At 44.4% G+C, this 25,172-nt stretch overlaps 2 protein-coding genes across 4 annotated transcripts in view; both read right to left on the bottom strand.

The window, feature by feature from the left end:
- Nucleotides 1-1,581, bottom strand: part of LOC101743597 (unconventional myosin-IXAa) — a 61,960-nt gene extending 60,379 nt beyond the window's left edge. For both annotated transcript variants that reach the window (XM_062671278.1, XM_038014150.2), the window contains exon 1: nt 1,352-1,581. The gene's annotated coding sequence lies outside the window, so the exon portion shown is untranslated. The remainder of the gene's footprint in view (nt 1-1,351) is intronic.
- A 2,513-nt stretch (nt 1,582-4,094) lies between these two features.
- LOC110385370 (fatty acid synthase) overlaps nt 4,095-25,172 on the bottom strand; it is a 54,759-nt gene continuing 33,681 nt past the window's right edge. For both annotated transcript variants that reach the window (XM_038014152.2, XM_062671277.1), the window contains 21 exons: nt 24,699-25,008; nt 24,019-24,212; nt 23,268-23,496; nt 22,229-22,353; nt 20,612-20,968; nt 19,530-20,270; nt 18,710-18,904; nt 16,931-17,548; nt 16,438-16,647; nt 15,505-16,059; nt 15,019-15,206; nt 14,649-14,791; nt 13,968-14,088; nt 13,156-13,355; nt 12,570-12,767; nt 11,113-11,342; nt 10,299-10,604; nt 9,574-9,799; nt 8,863-9,059; nt 7,943-8,194; nt 4,095-7,493 (listed from right to left, as the gene is read on the bottom strand). In XM_038014152.2, the coding sequence (XP_037870080.1) occupies nt 7,389-7,493; nt 7,943-8,194; nt 8,863-9,059; nt 9,574-9,799; nt 10,299-10,604; nt 11,113-11,342; nt 12,570-12,767; nt 13,156-13,355; nt 13,968-14,088; nt 14,649-14,791; nt 15,019-15,206; nt 15,505-16,059; nt 16,438-16,647; nt 16,931-17,548; nt 18,710-18,904; nt 19,530-20,270; nt 20,612-20,968; nt 22,229-22,353; nt 23,268-23,496; nt 24,019-24,212; nt 24,699-25,008 (5,700 nt within the window). In that variant the 3' untranslated portion in view covers nt 4,095-7,388. The remainder of the gene's footprint in view (nt 7,494-7,942; nt 8,195-8,862; nt 9,060-9,573; nt 9,800-10,298; nt 10,605-11,112; nt 11,343-12,569; nt 12,768-13,155; nt 13,356-13,967; nt 14,089-14,648; nt 14,792-15,018; nt 15,207-15,504; nt 16,060-16,437; nt 16,648-16,930; nt 17,549-18,709; nt 18,905-19,529; nt 20,271-20,611; nt 20,969-22,228; nt 22,354-23,267; nt 23,497-24,018; nt 24,213-24,698; nt 25,009-25,172) is intronic.

Below are 25,172 nucleotides of genomic sequence, written 5' to 3'. Positions count from 1 at the left end.
TCAAGCCATATTTTTTTAGATAAAATGGCAGTACAGCTATTCCTCTGACATTGCTGGTGAGCATCACTGACTATTTAATGTCAGATGAGGCAACATGCTCGTCTACTTACGAAGGCAATAAAATAAATAATAGTTTAAAAAAACTAAAAAAATACGCTTTTATAGAAAATCCAACTTAAAAATATTAAATAAATTTTAATAAATTTGAATTAAAAATAGTGTGGAAAAAAAAAAGATTTTATTTTTAAAAAAGCGTGGGGTGCATGGTGTCAGTAGTTATAAATATTTTATGAACAGATATGAGTAAAAGGGTTATTTTCATAATATCCTGAAAAGCACTCCATTTTTTAGTTGAATTTCAATTATTTAAATATTTTTTTTAAATATTGAATTGCCATCTGTCCTTAATATGTATGCAAAATTTCGAGTTAATCCGACGTTTTGATGGGGTCAAAATCATGTTCAAAGATTCCGTTACATAATATACTAACATACATACGTCTATACATACGTCACATAACGTACATACGTCTGAAGCTAATAAAAGCGTATTAAAAAAAGGAATATATCCTAAAATTGTCGACTAGATGTCTACTAAGAACCCGAACTAAGATACAACAATGTTTGAAATAAGGTTTGTTACAATTTTACAAAAACAAAGTCAAAATCTTCTAAGGTCTACCCCGCGAATAAAGAGCTTTTACTGTATTATTAGTCGGCACATGTGAGTGGCACCACCCTACATGTTCCAGTTAAAATTGTGTCGCGCTATGAAGTTTGTAATCGTTAACACTAAGGTCAACTTCTAGAACGGTGCTGTTATAGCGTCAATCATATATCAAACACTTCTTGACTATCTCAATAGAGAGACCAGCTTGCGGCCCATGGACAACGAACGGAAAGAAATCACCACTGTCAATGGATATCGGTAAAGCCTATCGTAAAACGATCGCTTTCAGCGCTCCGAAACTATTATGCCCCATGGAAGTAATTCCAGTTCCATCAGAGGCGGTGGACAGCAGTGGGAATGGGAATGGACATTTTTTTTTATCTAAATGCGACTGGCAACGTAAATAATCAGAAAATGTTTTGAAAAAAAATTATTGGCATAATTTTTAAATAGTTTAAAATTTCTTAAAGGATATATAGTATTCTCGTGACAACAATATACATGTTGAACTGGTAATATTTATTGCAAATTATGAAGTGACTATTCGCTTCTAAAAAAAACTTTAAGAAAAGCTAACGATCAGCTGAAAGGCGTATGGTCATAGTTGTTTATTTCTATGAATAACTCTTGATATCCAACACTTCACGAAGATTAAAATTTTATAACATAATCATTAAATACCTTATTTTAATCATTTAGACACAGCCCCTCACATATCACTTTTAATCTTTTAAATTCATAACAAACAAAAAAAACTAATTAACTTTGTCACAACAACAAAATGTCAGGGAATGATCGTTTTGATTCCACATAATGCTTATGTTTCACTACACAGTTTTATTTAGATCGCAACTATTATTTTCCGAATATAATTGAAATGTTAAGACGTAACTGGCCACCATCGCGCGTGGTGGCCGCCGATGCACTGGATCGAAAATACTTACAAAAGGCATTCGACAGTTGCAATCAACGTGCACTGCTACAACCACACGTGTACACAACTTACTTTTTAATGAACTTAAAAAAGAAATAGGCACTTAATTCTGTTGTATGTTTTCCAGGTACGAATGAGAAAGTAGTTTTAATAAATAAAAAAAACTTAAAGCGAGTGAAAAGACTTAGGTAAGTAATAAAACACGAGTTTGTTTTTAGTCTTTATTTTAATTGGTAAAATTGCGTTAGTGACAAAAAAAAATCGACTTCTACATAATTTTTTTGTTGCAAAGCCGAGTGAATCATGGCCCACGTGAATGTTTGTGAATCTCGGAGGGCCTCACCGAATAATCTCGGAAGCCTTGACTATCCCGAGCTACTTACCAACTTAATTCTAAAAATTATTCATGACTTTTTTCGCGAGTCCAGTCTGCCTTTTCTTGTTGAGCAGTTAAATCAAATTGCAACTCGGATAGCTTCATACTGTTTTTTGGCCCGGGGGCCGAACTTCCTACGAGGGGTATATGAGACTGGTCCGCGACTGCGAAACCGCGGGCCCAAGGATTATTTCAGGACCCTGCCCACTAAGCGATTCCCCTACACTCATCGCCCAAGCGTCTGATCCCCTCTGAAGTCAGAACCCGGATGAGGTTAGGGAGTTACCGCGGTCAATGGTATAACCACAAGGACGCCTGGCCGACGGAGACTTCGAGGCGAATCGCAGGCTCTGAAACATCGGTCGTCTCGGTCCAGCAGCCCGTCAGGCCGCCCAGACGGTGCCGCTGGTGTCCCGGAATACCCCGTTGGACCAGAACCAGCCTGCCGGGTCAGGACGCGATACATCGCCAACCGGTCGCTCTACCACAGCAGTTCCGTAGAACTGCTGCCGCGCAGCGCGGTAGATGGCTGGTGGCGCGCCACGTGGCATTGCCTCCACAGGCCGAGACCACGCTACACACTAAAATATTTGCTTTAGAAAAAAAACATTGACCTGCCACTAGGTAGGGTTGACACAGCGTTTGTGAGCTCCGTGACGGCCGGCGCCGGCGTAGAGTCGTCGACTATCGCCTCCGCGGCGTCTCGCACGCTTCATAGACGCGGAAACCTCGGTTTGAAAAAAAAACTCCCAAAAAAGGTACTGTGGTGTGTAGCAACTAAACAAAGTCAAAAGCTAGAAAGATCTAGGTGACATTTTTGAGGAAATGCCGCCACCCACTTTGAGACAAGAGTTCTACTAGGGGTGTTTAATAAAATGTAACAATGAGTATGACGTAATTATCTTTTCATAAATAGTATATTATTTTTCGACGTATTCATTTTTCAGCTTTATACACTTCACTACATAGTATAAAACAAAGTCGCTTTCTCTGTCCCTATGTCTGTCTGTCCCTATATATACTTAAATCTTTGAAACTACGCAACGGATTTTGATGCGGTTTTTTTTAATAGATAGAGTGATTGAAGAGGAAGGTTTATATGTATAATAACATCCATTAAATAGTGGAGAAATCAATAATAAATTACAGTTTCCGAAGCGAAGCGAAGCGAGGGCGGGTCGCTAGTTGTATATAATTTCCTCATAGTTAAAATTCCTTTTTAAAATAATTATATTCTTCCTGAGCCCTTAAAAAATAGTGCAACGCAGAGATAACTGCGTCATCATTTTAATATTTATGACCCCTTAAATGTTCCTTTAACCGCGGAAATAGGAAGAAATCACAAGGAGCTATGTCCGGTGAATATGGGAGATGTTCCATCAATTCGAAGCCAGCTTCTTGAAAGGGCGCAATCGCAACTCTGCTCTTGTGTGCGGGGGCGTTATATTGGTAAAACAAAACAATTTTAGCGAGTTTGCCACGCCATTGCTTACGCTACTTTGTTTTTGGTCCGGCGTACAGTCCCCGTAGTAATGGCTACATAATTAAGGTATCCGACATTACAAACCCTTGGGTGTCCCAGAGAAAACAACCAATGACCTTACCGATGAAAGGAATCGCCTTAAATTTCTTCGGTATTGATGATCTCTTTCAAATCATCCACTATTTTTCCGTTTCTGGATCATAATGGTCAAGCCATGTTTCGTCTAAAGTTATGATTAGACCCAAATCAGTCTAGATCTTGTTGTAACAAACCCAAAAAGTTATGTGGCTTGCTCATTTGTTTCTGCGCGTCAGAAAGCAGTGTGTGTGCTTAGTGCGAGTTTGTATGTGTGTATTTCTCCAATTTGTATGGAGTTAGAACAGCTTCCCTCGTTTGCCGCTAGGGGCGCTGTTCCAACTCCATACAAATTTGAGTTAACTTTTACGCTATCGAGAACGTTAAAAAAACTCGCACTAAGCACACTGCTTTACTTTATAGGTGAGGAATGAGGTTCTTGAGATGGTAGAGTGGAGCAGATTTAGTACAAAAAATATGGATATTATGAATGTACAATGTTAATACTCTCTTTGGTCATCTACCTCCCTTCGTAACAGGCAAAATAAAACAGCAATTGTTAAAAAATAATGAACTATTTAATCACAGAACTCATCCAAATCAGTAACAAAATAAATTATCTAAACCATTACACAGGAACTAAATACTTATAGCTAATTAGAAATGTTACACTGATACATAATTATTTTCTGTACAATCGTAGCGATTTAAGGACCAAGAATTACGCTTTTTGAAACTAACACGTACAGTTACTATTTCTATCCCTTTTTAACGCGATCGTTAGAAGAGCATGAACGATTAAGATTCCGGCAGTTTCCGCTAAGTCGCTTAACACGTGACAAAACTCAGTGCACTTTAAGGTTAAGTGTATATTATCTATGCTTTAAGACTGACAAACTGATTGCTTTGTCTATGTACTTTTAAAATTTGTCTAAATTCTATATTTTTTCCTCGATGCGTTATTGAACACGGCCACGTATTTATTATCCAGCAGTATAGCAGATACATAGTCAACATTGGTAATTACAATATTGTGAACGAAAAATTTACGCACCTATTTGCCGTCAAAACTCATACATTACTTTTTAACAATCTAAAAGTCGCCATTAAAATGTAAATAACGATAGCGAAAAGAGAATTGAAAATGATATTTATCTTTAATCAACTGCGTTAGATAAATTTTATTAATATTATTATTAATATAAGCGACAATATTGCTTTTTTCCGGAGAGCCAATTAAAGTTTACAATTTGGAAAAAATATCATAACAAAAAACTTCTTCAGCTATTTCAATGCACTAAACATAATTGAAGTTCAATTAAAAACATTGAACTTATGATGCTAATACCAAATAAATCGCACCTCTAATTACAAAGAGAAATGTCGCGTATTAAGCGAAATTTTGGGTCCTATTTGGGTGAAAACCCTTCGATATCATTTTAATAACGTTGAAAACGACCATTGAGACACTTTTGTGGATAAAATAGGTTTTACGTTTTTATACATTCATCATGTATTTGTTCAATGCAACTCTCACTACGAAACCCGAAATTAAATTTGTATTAATTAAAAATAAATAATGATTAATAATATGCCCTAACCGAATCTTATTTCACCTAAGAAATACACTAATCCCAATACCCTTTGGCAATTATTTTAATATATTTTTTTACCTAACAGACTATCGTTGGACATAGATTATTTATTTTTACAGTTTTTAATCTTTATTTTTCTTAGATGAAATAAAATCCTTTAAACTATTTACTTACTACCCATTACAGATTACACCTTTAAGATACATTATACAGTCACTCAATGAGATTCACTATCATGTCATGTTTGGTATAAAATTGTGATATTTTATCAAATACAGGAGCGGTTTTGGCGAAACAGTAATTTCTAAATCACAGACTAACCACCTTTAATATGTGAATTATATTTATTCTTTGTCATAATTTCAATTATTTATAATAATTCGCGCAACACTTCAATGCGCCCTTAGTTAGCTTAGCAGAGCAGATCATACTAGTGAAATTTCTGGTTTCTGTTTCAAATAGTTTCTAAAAATATTAAATACGGTTGTTTCTCTACAATTGTGTTCTGCTCAGCTGCTTGTGCGAACTTCGGAGACGCATCTAATGTTTATGCGCTTATATAATTTAATCTCATTATTAATTCAATTTTGTATCTATATTTCAATGTCATTAAGTTAATATTAAATCAATTGAATATACACACACACATACGACGAGCATGTGAAATAAACTATTTCTTCGTCAATTTTTTTTAAATGTTATTATTATTCAAAATAGTATATCAGAGATACAAAGTTTATTAAAACGGTTCGCCAAAACGAAGATTCCTAGTACTACATATAACAATAAAAAAAAAAATTACATTAAGAAATTTACTGCTACATTTTGCATTACACGTCTGAAAACAAAATGACGCGCGGGGTCATTGCTCCGGGGGAGAGCCACCTTCACTATACATTGCTGGCTTCTCTAACTATTTTTGATTCGATTAGCAAATAAATATTCCTTATTAATTTAGGGAAGGGTTATCCAGCACCTAAATATCTTTGATCTACCGGCTCGATCCTAGAGCAGTCCCACCCTGGTACCATTGTACTAACACTAGTAATGTCACACGTAGCGCGTATATAAATGCGTTTACGATATCGTATCAACGGAATGTTTTGTTCTTCGCACGCTTGAAGCTCAGCTTGCGGGTTCAATAAGTTAATTGAGCGTGGAACTCGGATGTGTGGTCCGGAGGCACGTTTACATAGCAATTACATATATATATATTTCGTTTTTTTTAAGTCATGGTAGATGCAGTGGGCAGCAACTCAGCTGTGCCCCTGAAATTTGCTGATGTCCATGGGCGACAATAAATACTTACGATCAGCTGGGTCCTATGTTTGTCTGCCTACAATGGCAATAAAAAAGTCTAACTCACATTCGCATTATTCTGAGTAATAGCAAAGTTATGTTATCATGTCATATGATATGGCCTATTTGTGTAATTTTAATTTTTTTTACACCACTGTTATTTTCAAAACATGGGACGAACGATTTTTTTCCTTATTAATTAAAATTTTAGATTAATATTAATTTAATCTAGTTTCTCACGCAATACCGTTTGGGTAGTACGATTATATTAATATAATTGTTGTGACATAATGTCTGTATTCTCTCACTTTTTTAAAATACGTCAAAGTTTGTTAATAGGAACAGAAAATACGCAATGTATTTAATCACTGAGTTATGTCTTGAACATTGTGATTGGATTCGAGAGCTAGTTTTTTGTGCAACGATTAGAAACTATATGTTTCAGTTGCAAAAAAAAGGAAAAATAGGAATTTTCTCTCTCTTTCTCTCTCTCTCTTCAGACGTGATCGTCATTGTCTATTTTTATATGTTTATTTAATGCCTCGTTCACACACTCGAGTTGCACGCATTAGTCTACGATCATTTAAGCCAAGTCCACATCGACAGATAGCTTGCTTAGATCTAACAAACAGTGCGCTCGTGTTAAGTTTATCTGGACTTCTCGAGCTTGAGACATATTATTTAATGTAATCCATCGCAAACCCCCTCCGGTTGGTGCACACGTGTCGTAAGTAGAAGTCAGATTCCTGTGTGCTTAGTACGAATTTCTTAACGTTCTCTATAGCGTAAAAGTTAACCCAATTTTGTGTGCAGTTGGAACAGCGCCCCCAGCGGCAAACGCACTCAAACGATCTCATTCCATACAAATATGAGTTAACTTTTACGCTATCGAGAACCTTAAAAAACTCGTACTAAGCAGACTGGTTAAGCAAGTAGTGCGGCGGTGTGCACGCGGCCTACAGCTGCTGCCTCACCAGCGCGGAGAGATGCGACGCGATGTCGCGCGCCGCGTCGCCCGTCAGTATCGTGCGGTGCGTGCCCGCCAGCTGATGACACTTTACCTAAGGAAAAAAATTTCAATATATCAATATTACATTAGCCCACAGTTAAGCCGGCTTTTGACCGTGGGATGTAATATACTATATCACATTTTGATATATATATTACATCCCGCGATTGCTGTTCACACTGTAAGATATATAAAATTCAAAAGAATAATATTTTTTTTTTTCTACCTAAACTGATAGCCTTGAGAGACTGTCAGTGTAACCGAGCGTGTAGGTGAGCTCACGGGGCTCAAACCGGGAGTGTTGCTAAAACTGACCCTAGCAAGAGCAGCGCTTCGTAGAATCTACCACCGGATCGGAAACGCGACCCACTGAGAAGATCAGGCGAGAAACTCAGTGGGCTGTGTCTATGGGCATATATTTCTGCCACGCACGCAGCATTTAGCATAGATGGCAGCACCCGATGTCTGTATGCTAACCACGGGCCAGTGTGAGTGCCTCACCTCTCCCGTGCAGACAGCCCGGAGCCCGTAGTCCTCGCCGAGCGTGACGTAGTTGTCGCGCGCCGTGAACAGCGTGACGGGCGCGCGCAGCTGCCGCGTCGGCTTGTACGCGTCCGCGATCACCAGCTTCTTGTAGAACGAGGCGGCGGCCGCGGCCAGGGCCTCGGCGCTGTGCGAGCCGCTGTCGATCAGTGACGTCACGCGCTCCACTCGACTCTCCCAGGACGGGAGACGCTCTAGTTCGGCTGACACCTATGTGGAAAAACAAGCGTGTTTTAATGTCGGTAATTGAATCTGGCCAAAAAGATACTGAGTCAAACACTAAGAAGGGTTGAAAGTCGAGAGGAGCTCCACTACCACCCATCAAGCATCACTATGTATGCCAATAATAGTTGCAGTCTAAATGGCCGCTGCTTCTTGAGTTCAATCCAAAGATGCGGACAATGTCCCAAACTCAAAAGTCTTAGCCTAGAATTTTGCAGTTCTTTTACGTACATATGCATAATAGGATTGCGTAATAAAACAACAACGCTTATATATCGAAATAAATTCGTCAAGGGATCGGGAGCTACAGTAAGGATCAGTAAGCCCGCAACTGTAGAAGACAATTTGGTTGGCAGCGGCTTGGCTCTGCCCCTGGCGTTGCTGAAGTCTAGGGAGGCTGTAAGCTCGTGCCTACTAGGGCAATAAAAAAAACAATGAACGTACTGTTATATCCGGGCTCCAGTACCGTAGATATGCAGACCCTAACGTATTCCTGCTGCATCAGCTTTCCCATAAACTTATTAGCATTCCCACTCATGCAGTCAGTTCGTCTCCATCCTTCGCCGCGCTCGCGCTTCACTTTTTAATCAAATCCAGCGCGAATTATAATTTAGTTTTTTTTAAAAAGGAGTTCATAGAATCCCGTATAACAGTACCTTGGCGGCGTCGATGTCCCTGAAGAGCTGCGCGAAGTATGCGAGCGCGTCGGCCTCGTCGGCGGCGGCGGGGCCCGTGCGTTGTCCGCGCGAGCCGCCGCGCGACTGTCCGCGCGTGCGCCCGCGCGTCGTGTGCGTGGCCACGTACGCGGGCGACCCGTCCACCAGCACCAGCCGCACGGCCGCGCCCGCCTCCTCTGCACACAATGAGCACGTGCATACATTATACTGCTGGTAAGACGTTTTAGGAGTCCGCGCGGGTGGGTACTACCACCCCTGCCTATTTCTGTCGTGAAGCAGTAATGCGTTTCGGTTCGAAAGGCGGGGCAGCCGTTGTACTTTAAAATATGAGACATTACAACTCATATCTCGAGGTGTGTAGCGACATTTGCGTTGTAGATATTTATGGGCTCTGGTAACGACTTAAGACGATGACCTCGTCTACCCATCTACTCAACAACAACAAAATCTAATAAACATTATTTTGCTAATTTATTACAAAACTGAAAAATAAATTTTGAAAAAACTGTGACAACAGATTTGATTTTTGATTTGTTACTATTCATATTTCTATCCCTTGCAACGCCTGCTTTGGTTTATGGGTAATGCGACCAAACCATGACTGAACATTCGCACACGGTGTACGACAATCGAGAGGTGGCATGATGTCGGCCTATTTAGGTAGTTAATTACGTCAGGATATACACGCACCGAGGTGCAGCGCCATCTCGAAGGCCACGGCGGCGCCGAAGGAGTATCCCAGCAGCAGGTAGGGCTGGTGGGGGCGCACGGTGCGCACGTGCGTGACGTAGTGCTCCGCCAGCGCCGCCATGGAGGACAGCGGCGCGCCGGCCGCGCACTGCAGCCCGAACACCGCGCCCGCCACCTCGCTCGCCACGCCGCGGAGCAGGTCCACCACGCCCTCTATAGGGTGCACCTACGGACGAAAATATACCTTTATCAATTAAGAATTTTATTTTACAAATTATCTATCCTTCTTCTTCTTCTTCTTCTTATCAGCCCACAGACGTCCACTACTGGACATAAGCCTCCCCCCCAAGCCTCGCCACAAAGACCGGTCCTGCGCTGCCTGCATCCAGCGGATCCCCTAGACTATCGACTACTCCGGAACCACTAGTATCTAGTAATAAATGACAGCTATTGGTGTTAGAACGTCTTGCGAGGCCTCGCGGGTAGATACCACCACCCCGCCTATTTCTGCCGCGAAGCAGTAATGTGTTTCCGTTTGAAGGGTGGGGCAGCTGTTATAAATATAGTGAGACCTAAGAACTGATATCTCATATCTCAAAGTGGGTGGCGGCATTTACGTTATAGATAGGACTCCGGTAACCACATGACACCAGGTGGGCTATGAGCTCGTCCACCCATGTAAGCAATTAAAAAAAAGCTATCGAAGTTGTATTTAAAGCCCTTACCATGAAGACAGGGGGTGCCTCAGCAGAAGGCGGCTGTGCGCTGGGCAGTTTCACGAGGGTCTGCTTGGGCATGAGTTCTCCGAGCGCCGCGAACTGCACCAGGTCGGCGGGGCCGCGGGGGGTGTCGGCGCCGGCCCCCTCCCCCTCGCTCCCCACCCCCGCCATCACCTTCAGCCGACCGAAAGTCAGGGCTCGGATTTCCTGGACTCCCAGGACCACGTCGTACCCTCGCTCTAATGTCTGTTTGATCTCTGCGCCCATCAGAGAATCCATTCCGAGTTCAGCTAGATTAGCGGATTCGGACACCTGCATATGGGTAATGAGGGATGGTAAAATCACTAATTTATTACATATTCGTTTTACATACATATATAGACGTATATAGGTGCTGACAACATTTCCAAAACTTATCTCGAAACGGTCCCCTTATCGGCCTTGTGTTTTTTTTTGGGGTTGGGTAAGACAGTAAAAATTAAGTCTTATGCTTTGGAATGAATGATCTCCAAAATTCATTAAGACCAAATGGACCGTGAGATCATTTATTCACCTTATAGCACACCCATATCTTAGATTTTAAAATCAATATGAACCAACTTCGCACCATCCTTTAGTGTTTTCAGGCCGACGAGTAGGCCAGAGTGTGACCAAGCAGTTAATAGCGCCCATAAATACAAAGGCAAAACTGCCCACCTTATTTATTTCACTCCAAAAGATGACGTGCTAGTTTCAATGACGGTTTGATCTTTCAGACCCTACAATACACACCGAAAAGACCATTAAGTTTGGTGGCATAATATGCAAACAAGCAGCACACCTTGCTAGGATCCTTGATGCCCAGTATGTTGGCCACAGCGTGGACCAGGTCCTGCTTGGGCGCCTGCTGGGCGCGCCGCTTGTCTGCGAGCACCATGCTGGCGGCCACGGCGTGGGGCTGGGCCAGCAGCGCGCCCAGCGCCTCCATGCAGGACGCGATGCGCTGCGGGACCGTGCCCCCCACTTCCGTGTCGTCGCCGCCCATCGTCTCCACGATCAGACCGACCTCACCTGATACGTCATTTATTCAATATTTAGAGAGTTACAAACTATATCGATATGTTGGGAATCGTGTGATTCGATACACAATTAAAAAATTAATGTTATTAACTTGTACGAATTTTTTTTTATTTTTTATTGTAAAAGCACGTAATTACGTACACTAAAGCGTAACGGTCTTGTGTTAAGGGAATGTGTGTTATTTTTTTAATCAACGAAAATAAAATGACTTTTTTTTTTTTATTGCTTAGTTGGGTGGACGAGCTCACGACCCACCTGATGTCAAGTGGTTACCGGAGCCCATAGACATCTACAAAATAAATGCCGACACCCACCTTGAGATATGTGTTCTAAGGTCTCAGTATAGTTACAACGGCTGTCCCGCCCTTCAAACCGAAACGCATTACTGCTTCATGGCAGAAGTAGGCAGGGTGGTGGTACCTACCCGTACGGACTCACAATACATCCTACCACCAGACTTGAATTAAGACAGGCTGAACTCATACATCGTAGAGAATTACATTAACATTAACGTCCGTCACAACTAGACTGGTTATTTTATTGTGTACTAGCTGACCCGGCAGACTTCGTAGTGCCTCAATCGATAAAAGACCTAAGCTTTTATAGAAAATAAACTTAAAAAAAGAAAGATGTGGTGTCGTGGGACACCAGGTAGGAACGAAGTTCCTTCGGCTTAGTAGAATCGACACAATTTGGAAAAAAAAAATCGTGCTCAATTTTATGTAGGTTTTCTTGATTTTTCTCTTAAATTTTGCTGATTAGTTTTTATTTAAGTGCAGGCAAGTATGTAAAAGTAAAAGAAAGAGGGAGAAAGAGAAAGGTATTATACACTACTCGCTTGTGTATGCGACTGTCGCGCCTGCGCACGTCTCATTTAACGGTTTTATTCCACGCACTTTTTTCCACGGATTTTTTCTTACGGTTTTACTATCACATTTTTTTCAGTTCGGTCGCGCACATAATCCCTATCCCCTCCAAGCCTGCCGTAAGGAACTTCGTTCCAATTAAACAAATAAAGGAATCCGTGTGACGGCGTATACATCAAAGGAAAAATAAAATTGTTATTTTTATTTAATTCCGAGAATTTCCATATTTATCTACCTTTTAAACATTCTCTGGACTTCCACGAATAATTCAAGACCAAAATTAGCCAAATCGGTCGGTATATATATATAGATATGTAGGTACAATGTCGACACGACAATCGACCGGACTCACCGATGGCGCCCCACTGCACGGCCAGGCCGGGTAGCCCGTCGGCCTGTCTCCTCTCCACGATCCGCTCCATGGCGGAGTTGGCGAGGCCGTAGTTGCTCTGTCCGGGGTTGCCGCGCCCGCACGACACCGACGAGAACACCACGAAGTACTCCAGCTCGGGGGCCAGCTCCCGGCTCGCCGCGTCCAGGGCCTTGGTAGCTGCGGGGTCACCGGGGAAGGTTAGTGACGCTGGGGACTTGGATCGATACAATCCTGACAACCCTCGACCAAACAAAGCTTCATTATCAATCATCAAGAAGACATGACGGGGCTACAAATTGTTTTTTGGCAGCGTAACGTTTAAATACACTGGTGGTGGGACCTTTTGTGAGTCAGCGCGAGTAGGTACCACCATCCTGCCTGAAGCAGTAATGCGTTTCCGTTTGAAGGGAAGCCGTTGTAAGTATACTTGAGACCTTAGAACTTATATCTCAAGATGAGTGACGCATTTACGTCGTTGATGTCTATGGGCTCCAGTAACCACTAAACACCTAGTGGGCTGTGAGCTCGTCCACCCATCTAAACAAGGGTCTATCGTGTAACTGACCGTCGATCTTGGGCTTGGCGACGGTCTGGAAGTCGGCCGGCGTCTGCTTGTCGAGGAAGGCGTCCCGGAGCACGGCGGCCAGGTTGAACAGTCCGCCCACGGGCCCCAGCGCGGCGGCGGCCTGCAGCAGCGCGCGAGCGCCCTCCGCCGTGCTGCTGTCCGTGCGCGACACCAACACCTGCACGCCGCGCGAGCGCCACCTGCACACACACACGGCTTGTAAGCAATGAGCCACAAGACCACTGGCATATCGCCTTTTCGCATTAAAAGTGTACAATTTCCAAAAATATTCGAAATTGAGTTAATATACGTTAAACATTTGGTATCACCAGTATTTTTCTTATAAATATTGTCAAAAGAGCGTAATTTAGTTTTAGTTTTTTTTTTAGTTTACCTGTGTTTTGACTACTATTAACAAAATTAATACATAATTTTATGTTACTTTAAAAGACAGATAATGTAACTGATAAAAAATAAAAAAATAATATTACAAAGATGATTAATATTGAAAATATTACATGTTAAACCTTACAAACGTTCTCCCGTAAAATTAGTAAGTTTTGAGATTATTACAGCTTTAATGCGAGAAGACGATATGTTCTTACTCGTTTTACGGTTTACTCTTAGGTCATATATCAGATCATCCTATTTCTGACGCGGCAGGAGTTATACATTTCGATTTGAAGGGCGCAACAACGGCTAGAGCTTATGATGTAGCCAATGGACTCCGGTAACCTCTAAATGATACCAGATGAAAAATTCAAGCATAAGAAATTCGAGAAAAACAAGATATGAAATATACGTTGCCTCACCTGCGTATGCACCAGGCCTGGTATCCCGTGCGCACTCCGCTGCGGGAGTTGAGCACGAGGCGAGTGGCTCCGCGCACGATCAGCCACTGAGCCAACTCCAGTCCGAACCCACCCAGTCCACCTGAGGAACAACGTGACCTTGGAAGAGAACTTACTAGACACGTCACCATCTCATCTGACCTTCACTGGCATTGGAACATGGGACTTAAAAGAAAACTATTGAAGTAGTACCAAATTTAACAAATATATTTGTCGTATCACATATCACACGTGTTGGACCTGAATTACTCAGAGACTGCTTCTTCGTTTTTTTAATTAAAATTGAATATTATTTTAAAAGTGAATGTGATTATTTTCCATTACAAAGTTTCAACTATCAACCACAATAAAAATATAGTAATAAAATTTTTACTATAATTTACTAAGCGTTTACTTCTTTTGAGGTTAGAATTGCAATGACAAGCCCTGCAGACGAACATGTTACTCGATGCGAATGACGTCACGCAGGCACGTAATGACGCCTTAAGTTTATATCATCACATTCAGCTTATTGGTACCGTAAGCGAAGCTTAATGGCGTAGATACGACGCTTGTATGTCTAAGTTTTGATGAAAATATAGAGTTGCAATTTCCTCATAACTGAAAATGTATTCGATCAGGTTGCTGTTGTGGAATACGTACCGACGAGTACGTACGTCCTGGCCGGGTGGAAGTAGGTGCGGGGCGCAGCCACCATCAGCCGGGCGGCAGGCCGCGCTCCGTCCGCCTCCTCCTCGCGGACTCGGATCACTACCTTGCCGATGTGCTTCCCTGCAGCCATGTATCTGGAGACAATATACGAACCGTCAGGGCGATGAGAGAGAGAGGGAGAGAGAGATAGAAAGAGAGAGATATATAGAGACAGAAAGAGAGAGAGAGAGAGAGAGAAAAAAAGACGATAAAAAAAGAGATAAAGAGATAAATACACTGTTGTGTAGGACCCGATAGTGTTCAGTTTAAAAATTCATAGCAGGTATTTCGGTGAAACAGGCCGGTGGGGCTGCGCTCGTACCTGAATGCGGGCTCGAGCTGCGTGTCGGAGAACACGGTGGCGGGCAGCGGGCGCACAGCACCGGCCGCCAGCCCCGCGCTCACGCAGCGCACCACCGCCAGCTTGTCCGGGTGCTCGCTGTCCGCATCGAACAGCGCGTCCAGCAGGATGCCGTGGAATGTTGTGTTCTTCAGGAAGATCGACATGCCCTGGCGGAGACACTCGCGCTGTGCTTTACGACTCTTTATGTTTCGTGAACATACTTGTCCACAGACCACTTGCACATCGAGGGACTAATGTCGTTCAACAAAAATGAATCCTGCACTCTATAATTGCATAATTTCTTGTGGCCGGACAAATACTACACACATTGTGACGTTTATGAGCGTTAGTAACAACCCAACAGTAGACAGTGAGAGGAGTACGGCAGCCCAAAAACAGCAACTTTGTAATGCGCTTTGTTAGATATTAAATAATAGATGTTTGACGAAAAACTGAGTCACTTACCAGGGGCGTGTCGTCGGAGAGATCCAGTTTACCGATCTCCAAGAACCGTCCGCCTTCAGCGAGGCAGCGCACCGACGCGTGCAGCTTGTCCGCCGCCAGCGAGTTGAGCACCAGGTCCACCCCGCGGCCGCGCGTGCGCCGCATCACCAGCTGCTCGAAGGACGTGTCCCGAGAGTTGCCGATGTTCTCTTCGGGCAGCTTCGGGAATCGTTGGCGCAGGAAGGCCCGCTTGTCCGGCGTGCCGACCGTGGTGAACACGTCGCAGCCGGCGTGCAGGGCGATGGCGATGGCCGCCTGCCCCACCCCGCCCGAGCCCGCGTGCACCAGCACGGCGTCTCCGCGCCTCATGCCCCCGCGGACCGCCAGCGCGTAGTACGCGGTGGCGTACGCCACGGGCACGGTGGCCGCTTCCTCCAGCGACCACTCCTCGGGCACCTCCCAGAGGAAGCCCTCGTCTGCCAACACGGTGCTGGCCAATCCGCGCGCGGCGACCATGCCCATCACGCGTTTTCCACTTTCGGTGCGTCCACTGAACTCGAGACCAAGGATACATTCCTGTTAAAATTTCGACAGTAATTTCAATATACTTCTCAAAAATGCATATCAAATCAAAAATCCTATCATCCTATTATAAATAGTACTTAAGTTTTTTTTAATACACAGATACGGTGTGTAAAGTTTTTCGTTTTCGTTTTGTAATCAGAATTGAAATGAATCTACTGTAGACAAATTATTTCAGGTCATAGTTTTTAAAAAAAATGCATTATTTAACATCCGGGACAATATATGGTTGAATTAAATGTTAATGTATTTATTAACAATCAAAATATATTGGGCTGAAAAAGTCAATGCGAGATCATTCCCATCCCGGGTGAAGACAACCGATCAATCATAAATTTTCATTTGAGATAGTAACCAACAGAAACCACTGACCTGTCCGGCCAAGTTCCCGGGCAATGCGTCCGGCGGCAGTTTCCCGGTGGCCAACATGATGTCCCGGAAGTTGAGCGGCGCACAGTACACCCGGCACAGCTCAGTGCCCCGGGGCCGTGCCAACACCTGCGCGTACCGCAGTGGACTCTCGATCCAGCACAGCGAGGACAGGTCCCCCCGGGTCACGGTATTCACGTACGCGTGCTCCACCTGCGGGGGCCGGGGGGGACACGTCTTAGTCGGGTCGATCCTGACCTATGGACTCTCAGTGAGACTCTAAGCGGCGTCAATATCATGTCAGTGAAAAGAGTTCAAAATACACATAACGAAATGATTTGCATTTAAATATCAATGAAATAATAGAAAGCAAATATCATCAAATCATCAATCAAATACTAATCAAGTGTTTATACATGAAAATAGTAAATGAAATTCTAAAAACTGACATAACTCGCTCTTAAGGACAGCTACACTTGGGAAGCTCCCAACTGACCTGCAGCTGCGCATCGGCCGCGTCGGTGATGGGCAGGTGTCGGTAGGTCCCCCACACTCCGGAGCGCAGAACGTTCACACTCAAGTCCTTCTGCACCTGCCCCGAGTAGGCGGGCGACGTCACGTCGAACTGGTCGCGGGCCCCAGGCAGATAGTACACTCGCAGGGCGCCGCCCCCGGGCTCCGCGCGCAAGCACGTGGCCAGGCCCAGGGCTCCGCAGTGCGCCGACCGCGAGACCGCATACACGCGTATGTTCTCGTTTTCGGCACGACCCAGGGCCGCCCGCAGGTCCTCCACCCAGGCGAACTTGACGTCGTCGGACACGTCCACCACCACGTGGCTCGAGGGGAGCTCAGCTTTGCGCCTCAACAATAAGTACTCGCACGGGGCGGCTACTTGGCGCGAGATCAACTCGAGCCCTTCGCGTTCGATGACGTCGCGAGGTGCTCTTTCGCTCAGAGCTCCGCGTGGTTCTTCTAGAAGCAGTAGACCGTTGGGCGCCAGGGACGCAATAAGGTTCCTTAGTACGGGGGCGCCGTGCCTCCCGATGACGTCAGCTGCTACGACGAGGTGACAGTCTGCGTCGAGTGGAGCACTGCGGCCGTCTTTTGGCGTCACCTGTAGTTCACAGAGTTGCTTAATATATATACTAAAACTTTATCTTATTCTATTTTTAATACGCTTTTATTAGCTTCATAAGTATATTAGTATGTAACGGAATCTTTGACCCCCTTCAAAACGCCGGATTAGCTCGAAATTCGGCGTACTTATTAAGGACCGATGACAATTCAATATTTTAAACAGACCCGTTATTTACTTCGGCAGTCAAAACAACAAATTTATTTGAACGCCTTCTATTTTTCACTTAGTAAATTGGAAACTGTTGTATTTGCGTGAATAAGCATTAATGAATAATTTATGCTTTGAAAAAAAGCGTGGAGTGCTTTTTAATATATTATCAAAATGATAATCCTTCTGCAAATACCTGTCAATGAAATATTTATAACTTTGACATCATGTACGCTTTTTTTTTTTCAAATAAATTTATATTCTATTTTTTAGTTAAATTTTCTATAAAGGCGTGTTTTTTAGTTTTTTTTTAAACTATTATTTATTTATGAAATAGTTTAGGAGTCGTCCATCCGATGAAATTATTTTCAAAACTGAACTGAATCAAGAACACATTTCCACAATATTGCAGTAGTGCTGAGAAAACACAAAGGGCCCGTCGTTCGTTCGGAAGCCTCCTAAGAATTGGGTATCGGAATTTAAAAAAGAAAAATACGGTTGTTAACCTTCAAACGTTTTGTTTTACCCTCAGTGATTAGGTAATTTTTACGATCACTCCACGGTGGAATAAGGCTATTACTACCCCGAGCGGGCTGATAACACGCCCTACCTACTTAAATAGGATAAAAATTAAGAAAGAGGAATAGAGAATAGGCAGGGATATGACTATTATGTCTGAATAACAGCCGGATGGACATCATTTCGACACTCTAGCCGGAAGTTTCAAGAAAATTACTGGTGGTAGGACCTCTTGTGAGTCCGCACGGGTAGGTACCACCATCCCGCCTATTTCTGCCGTGAAGCAGTAATGCGTTTCGGTTTGAAGGGTGAGGCAGCCGTTGTAACTATACTGAGACCTTAGAACTTATGTCTCAAGGTGGGCGGCCCATTTACTTTTTAGATATCTATGGGCTCCAGTAACCACTTAACACCAGGTGGGCTGTGAGCTCGTCTACCCATCTAAGCAATATTGCCTATCTGGGCGGCTACCTTGATGTCGTGTTGTTGTAGCGCGGCACTGTAGGCGGCGGCGTCGGGCCCCGCGCCCACGGACACGTCGGCGCGCTGCTGCGGCTCGGCGTGCAGCAGCGCGGACACGGCAGGAGACAGCAGCGCCTCGGGTGCGCGGGACAGGGCCGCCTCCGCCACCTTCAGCTTCAGGGCTCCGATGTTCTCCATAGCAATCTGATTGGAACATGTTTGCATTATAATTATTCAATATGCGAATGTGTTTGTTTGTCCTTCGTTCTCGTCGAAACGAAGCTGTTTTTTTTAAAGTGATAAGTGTTAGGTCAGAAGTGGAGTGTAGATTACCTCCCGAACAAACATTTCATTCTCACGCGAAACTGTTTTATTATATTTAGAAAAATTACTAATGAACATTTTTCCTTGATTATAATATCCTCAACATAAAATAATTTCTCTTGAATACATATTTTGTTGTTTGTACTATACAAACAGCAGTTGTTTGCTGTTGATGCCTGTGATTGGAGGAATAATACTTGTATGAAGAGTAGCTCTGTTGATATGTGTTTACCATTTTTGTATCATGCTTTTTATATGTCAAAATATACTTGCATTCACAGTATAGATATGACATCAATCAATCTACTTTTATAATCGGTATCCTATATAAAAAGAGGAACACTATAGAAAATTTACTGTTGGTTATTTGTTTTTTAAAATGGTAATAGCGACACAAAAGAGCAAATGTTATTTATAAATGGAATCTCAAATTGACGGTCTTAGTAATTGTGAATATTTCGATCAGTGAGTGAACACTTGAATAAATAAAAAGACAATATCGCACCTGCAAGCTAACGGTCATGGCGTCTCTCTTGGAGCGCGACGTGTCCTCGGTGGCCACAGACGTGTTGTCGTAGGGCAGGAACACGTATTTCTCCAGTTTAGGAGGAGCCTGAGGGTTGGCCCTCCTGGGTGCCAGGCTGGTCTTGACGCCGCGCAGTTCGACTCCGGCCGCCGATATGACGTCGATGTCTCTGCGCATGGTGACGCGGACCGGCTCGCCCGGCGCCCGCTCCGCCAGCGCCGCGGGGTCGATGAGCGCGCGCCGCAGCCGCGTCGGCAGGTACAGCTCGCGGGTGTCGACGCCGATGATGCCGAACTGCAGCATGGTGTCGATGTACGAGATCCAGTTTCCCTCCCAGGCGAGCTGCCCGACAGTACCGCGCGCGTCCGACCCCTTGATCCCCTTGAAGATGCCGCCGTAGTTGTACCCTCTCAGTCTCAGCTCTTTGTAGATGTCTTCCGTGGTCAGTGGCGGTTCGGAGTCTTCGGTCTTGTCCGGTTCGACGTCGTGGATTCGTTCCTTGTCGGGGTCCGCGGCCAGCCTGACCAGGCCGGTGACGACCACGGAGCCGCCCTCGCAGACGTCGAAGTGTCCGCTGCCCTCGAGGACGTTGATGAGGAAACGCACCGGCCCGTCCTTGGACATGATGGTCGCGCGCTTGAACTGCACGTTCTCCAGCACTATGGGGGTGTCCTCGAGCTTCCTGTTGCTCAGTTTGGCCATCGTGCGCCAGACGAGCGTCTGTAACAGCGAGCCATTAAATTAACACCAGTATTTTTTATTACATGTTTCAACAGTTTCTGGACTCTCGCTTTACAATGACAATTTTTAATGTCCTAAATAAATAATGGATTTCAATATTTTCATTTCAATTTAGCATTTATTTAATTGTAAGTGAATAGATCAAAAACCTTAATTAAAACTCAATTAAAAAAAAAAGAAAATTATTGACATAAAAAATTAGATTTCTATATGAGAAAGAGTTCACACTCATTTATATTTTTACTATTGCTATTGATGCTTAACAACTGTATCGACTTTGGAATTTTAATATGTAAAATATAAGTAACAATTGTACTTACCAAGTACCCGGTGGCGGGGAACAGCACGCGCCCGTCTATATTGTGTCCCGCTATGAAGGCGTCGTCGGCCTTTGACAGATCGAATTCGATGATATTTTCCCCGGACGGAGGCACGCTGAAGTTAGCCACGCTCCACTCCAGCGAGTGGTCCCATTTGACTTTGGAGCCGAGTCCGGGGGTGCCCTGCGACACGGGGAAGCGGACGGCGGGGTAGAGGCGGGAGGGCTGCGGCTGCGCGCCCGCCGCGTACAGCTTGCCGACGGCGCCGAGCAGGTGCAGCAGCGCGTCGGCCGCGTCGCGCCGCACCAGCGCCACGTGCGCGGCCGCGGGCGCCGGCACCGCGCGCTTCAGCACCGCCTGCCGACGTACAACACATATACATACACGTCTACACCCGTGTGAGGACACACCGCCCCGCAACGCTACACCACATTTACGCTGTTATTTGATTTGATTTGAAATATTACTAATCGATAATTAAAAATAATAACTCGTCAAACATCGAATTTACATATTTACTATTTTGATAGCGGCTTAAAAAAAAAAACTTATTGGAGGCAATTACAAATATATTTAAAAAAAAAGGTGTCAGGTGAAGGTTCCCAGAGTCGGAAAGGATGTATGTAACATGCTAAAAATCGCAATTTATTTGTAGACGAAACATTAACGAACTGGACTGTAACAAAAGTGGTAGAGCCAAATGAAAATAAACGTAGAAGCTACCCTACTTTTTTATGGCGATTAATAGTCACACGACCTCATAGCTTAGCGACACTCACATCGAGACGTGAGGTCCAAGCCTCAGCAATAGTACCCTTCGGACCAGAGCCCACTAATGCTTCGCTGCAGAAAAATGTGTGATACCCATACGTAAGGGCTGGCAATACATACCAGCGTAAATAAAATTAAGGGGACATCTTAATTTCTTCTTCGTTATTGGCAAGAAGGTACTTAAGGCCAGAGTAACATTCCCTTAACTCATGCGTGTTAATAAGGGCTTGTACACAAAACTGCGATGCGATGTCGCATCGTAAAACTTGCGAATTGATTCGCATCGTGCATTCTTGCGATATTAAAGGATTGTGGAATTGAGCGACAATTGTGGAAGGAAAACGCCTTGCGCAGGAAATCGCATTGCAGCAATTCGTATCGCAGTTATATGGGTGGACGAACTCACAGCCCACCTGGTGTTAAGTTGTTACTACCCACCCACCCTGAGATATAAGTTCTAAGATCTCAGTATAGTTACAACGGCTGCCCCACCCTTCAAATCGAATCGCATTACTGCTTCACGGCAGAAATAGGCAGGGCGGTGGTACCTACCCGTGCGGACTCACAAGAGGTTCTACCACCAGTAATTACGCAAATTATAATTTTGCAGGTTTGATTTTTATTACACGATGTTATTCCTTCACCGTGGAAGTCAATCGGAACATTTGTTGAGCACGTATTTCATTAGAAAAATTGGTACCCGCCTGGGATTCGAACACCGGTGCATCGCTGAAGACGAATGCACCGGACGTCTTATCCTTTAGGCCACGACCACTTCATCCCTGACCTGAATCCTAAGCGGGATTGCGTATATAAATATAAAGTTGAATTTCCCGCGGCACAGACCTGCAGCAGCGCGTGCGGCGCGATCTCCACGACGATGGCTCGCTCCGGGATCTCCTTCAGGGCGTCGGCGAAGCGGACGGGAGACAGCAGATTGTTCACGTGGTAGTTCACGTCGCTCAGCTTGGCTGCGAATACATTTCCTCCGGTCAGTACTAATAAATACCTCCCCGAGTTGCATTCCTCATGTCTGAGGGTCGTTTATCTTTCTCTGGATGATGTGTCGCCATCTTCCTCTGTTCTCGGCGGTATGTTTGGCAACGCAGACTGTGGTATCCAGTGGTGCAGATTTGGTCGGACCAGCGCATTGGATTGCGGCCATGAGACAAACGAATACATTTTACCCTAAGCGCGTATGTCTTTCTTTTTTTTCCCTACCTAAGCTGAGAACCTTCAGAAGCTATTTCAGCGTAACCTTAACTAGTACGAGTTCAAACCTGAAGACGTTGCTAACACGAACCCTAGCAAGAGCCGTGCTTCGCAGAATCTACCACCGGATCGGAAACGCGACCCACTGAGAAGATCCGGCGAGAAACTCAGTGGGCTGTGTCTGTGGGTTAATTTACTCGTCGAGCCTTTCGTCGCAAGTAACGGGTTCGACGAGAACGATGACCGGGTCGTAAGCCGCTAGCAGGATTTAAAACTAAAACAATGTTTTTTTTTATCCTGTTGATCCTATTTCACGATATTAGGCCAAAGCAACGAAAAACTTATATCATTATCGGCCCTTGATACGTGTTCAAATTTCCAAGTTAATGTACGTCTTGGTACTGTTGAAAGTTGCTTTAACAAATTTTGTTACATAAATAAACAGATCAGGTCGAGTCAGTATAGAGGGGTCTATAAAAAAGAGTATACCACTCGCTTTTACAGGTGTCAGGAGACCTGAGATACCTATAGATATTTATTTTTATTTTCATTATATTTTCTTAGCTCCAAATTCACGGTTTAACGACTGCTAATGATAATTTGATCATATTCACGACCGGCATACAAAATGAAAGTAAACCCAAGACTACAATTATGACAAGGATCGACTCACCCAGCTCTGATCCCCATTGGTCTCTGGGTAACGAGGAGGACACCCACTTAGAGGACCGCGCCTTGGGATAAGGTATGACCTTCTCGAGGCTCTTCCTCAGCAGCGGAGCGGCGGCCGCGATGTACTTGCTGTGGAAGGCGATCCCCGAGCTGTTCACCCGCCGAGCGAAGATTCCCTCGGCCGTTAATTCCGCTACGAATTTCTCTATTGAAGCAACTGGACCGGATATCTGGAAAGTGAGAAATTGTTAGTCGTTTTTTAGTTGGCGGTTTTCCGTCTGAGATGAACACTGTGCTCGTCAACAAATCTCCGTACTCATTAACAATCGCTATTTAAGATTATTTTTAATTCAATGACAAAGTTTCCCTACTTTACATTTCGTTATATTATGAATAATGATGAGCTTAGTTGAGGAAATGAATATAGTTTTCTGTGTACTCCAGGGCCTTTGTAGTCAATTAATATACTATTATTCTTTATCGTCTTCCGTCCACTTTACCCGTTACTATGAGTCTCTCCAGATAAAGTGGATGGAAGACGATCCAGAGGTCGGAGCCGAAAAAGATTGAGTGAGCAAGTGTCCGAGCATCTGGACATGAGACTGAGCCACGCACTTCACTGTGCCACTGACCGACATAAGTGGCTACTAATTACAAAAAAAAGTCACAGGCGGGCGCATCATCAATGAGCGAGCGACTGAAGGAGGAGGAGGGTTCTTTATCAGTTCGTTTCGTAAACAATCGATGCTCACGGTGACGTTGTCGCTGGCGTTGTGGCACGCGGGCGCCACGTCGGGCGGGCAGCGGCGCTGGCACAGCTCCCAGGAGAGCCCCACGGCCGCCATGGCGCCCGCGTCCAGCCGCGCGTCCACGATGCTGCGCCCGCGCCAGTACGCCGCCAGCACCGCCTGCTCGCCCGTCAGCGTCTCGTCAGCGTACGCGCAACCTCAACACGGAAATCTCAACTTTAATTACACTTGTTTTTGTTGAAAATGCGTTTTTTTTTTTTGCCAGCCCACCTGTTGTTAAGTGGTTACTGGAGCCCATAGACATCTACAACGTAAAATGCGCCACCCTCCTCGAGATATAAGTTCTAAGGTCTCAGTAAAGTTACAACGGCTACCTCACCCTTCAAACCAAAACACATTACTGCTTCACGGCAGAAATAGGCGGGGTGGTGGTACCTACCCGCGCGGACTCACAAGAGGTCCTACCACCAGTAATTACGCAAATTATAATTTTGCGGGTTTAATTTTTATTACACGGGGAAACAGCAGGCCATAGCGAATCCACTTCCCATCGCAACGAATTATTTTCAAATATCATTTAAAAAAAACAATTATGACTTTTAGCTTTGACACAACTGAATCTGAATATCGCAATATCGTCCTTAACGTTTGTTACAAGAGTACAGTTTCCTGTGTGCGCTCACCGATTTCTCCAACGGAATGTCCCACGATGCCGTCAGGAGTGATCTGAAGTTCGCGGAGCACATCGACCATGGCCACTTGCACGGCAGCTATCGACACGAATGAGATGACGACATCGTCGAAGGCAGTGTCGGGGGCCTCCGTGATCGCGTGCACTAGGTCGATGCCATGGGGCCTTAGTGCTGCGGCAGAACGATGCACGCTGGCCGCAAACACCGGCAAGCGCATCAGGCACTTCGCCATGCCCGCCCATTGGGACCCCATGCCAGAAAACACGTACCATATGGGCCTGGGATCTCCGCTGCTCGTCTCCTGTTCACACACAAAAATACCATTATTTTACTACCACAATTGGCAGTTTTATGGGAAGAGACTGGCTATAAGTTATGTTGCGGTGCATTGTCTAATCCCTCCAGCTATACTACACCTTTTTTTTTTATTGTTTAGATGGGTGGACGAACTCATAGCCCACCTGG

The sequence above is a fragment of the Bombyx mori genome, chromosome 11 (genome assembly GCF_030269925.1).
Source record: "Bombyx mori chromosome 11, ASM3026992v2".
NCBI classification, from domain to species: Eukaryota; Metazoa; Arthropoda; class Insecta; order Lepidoptera; family Bombycidae; genus Bombyx; species Bombyx mori.
Note: the sequence above shows the minus strand (reverse complement) of the source record. Positions and strands in the feature narration are given on the sequence as shown.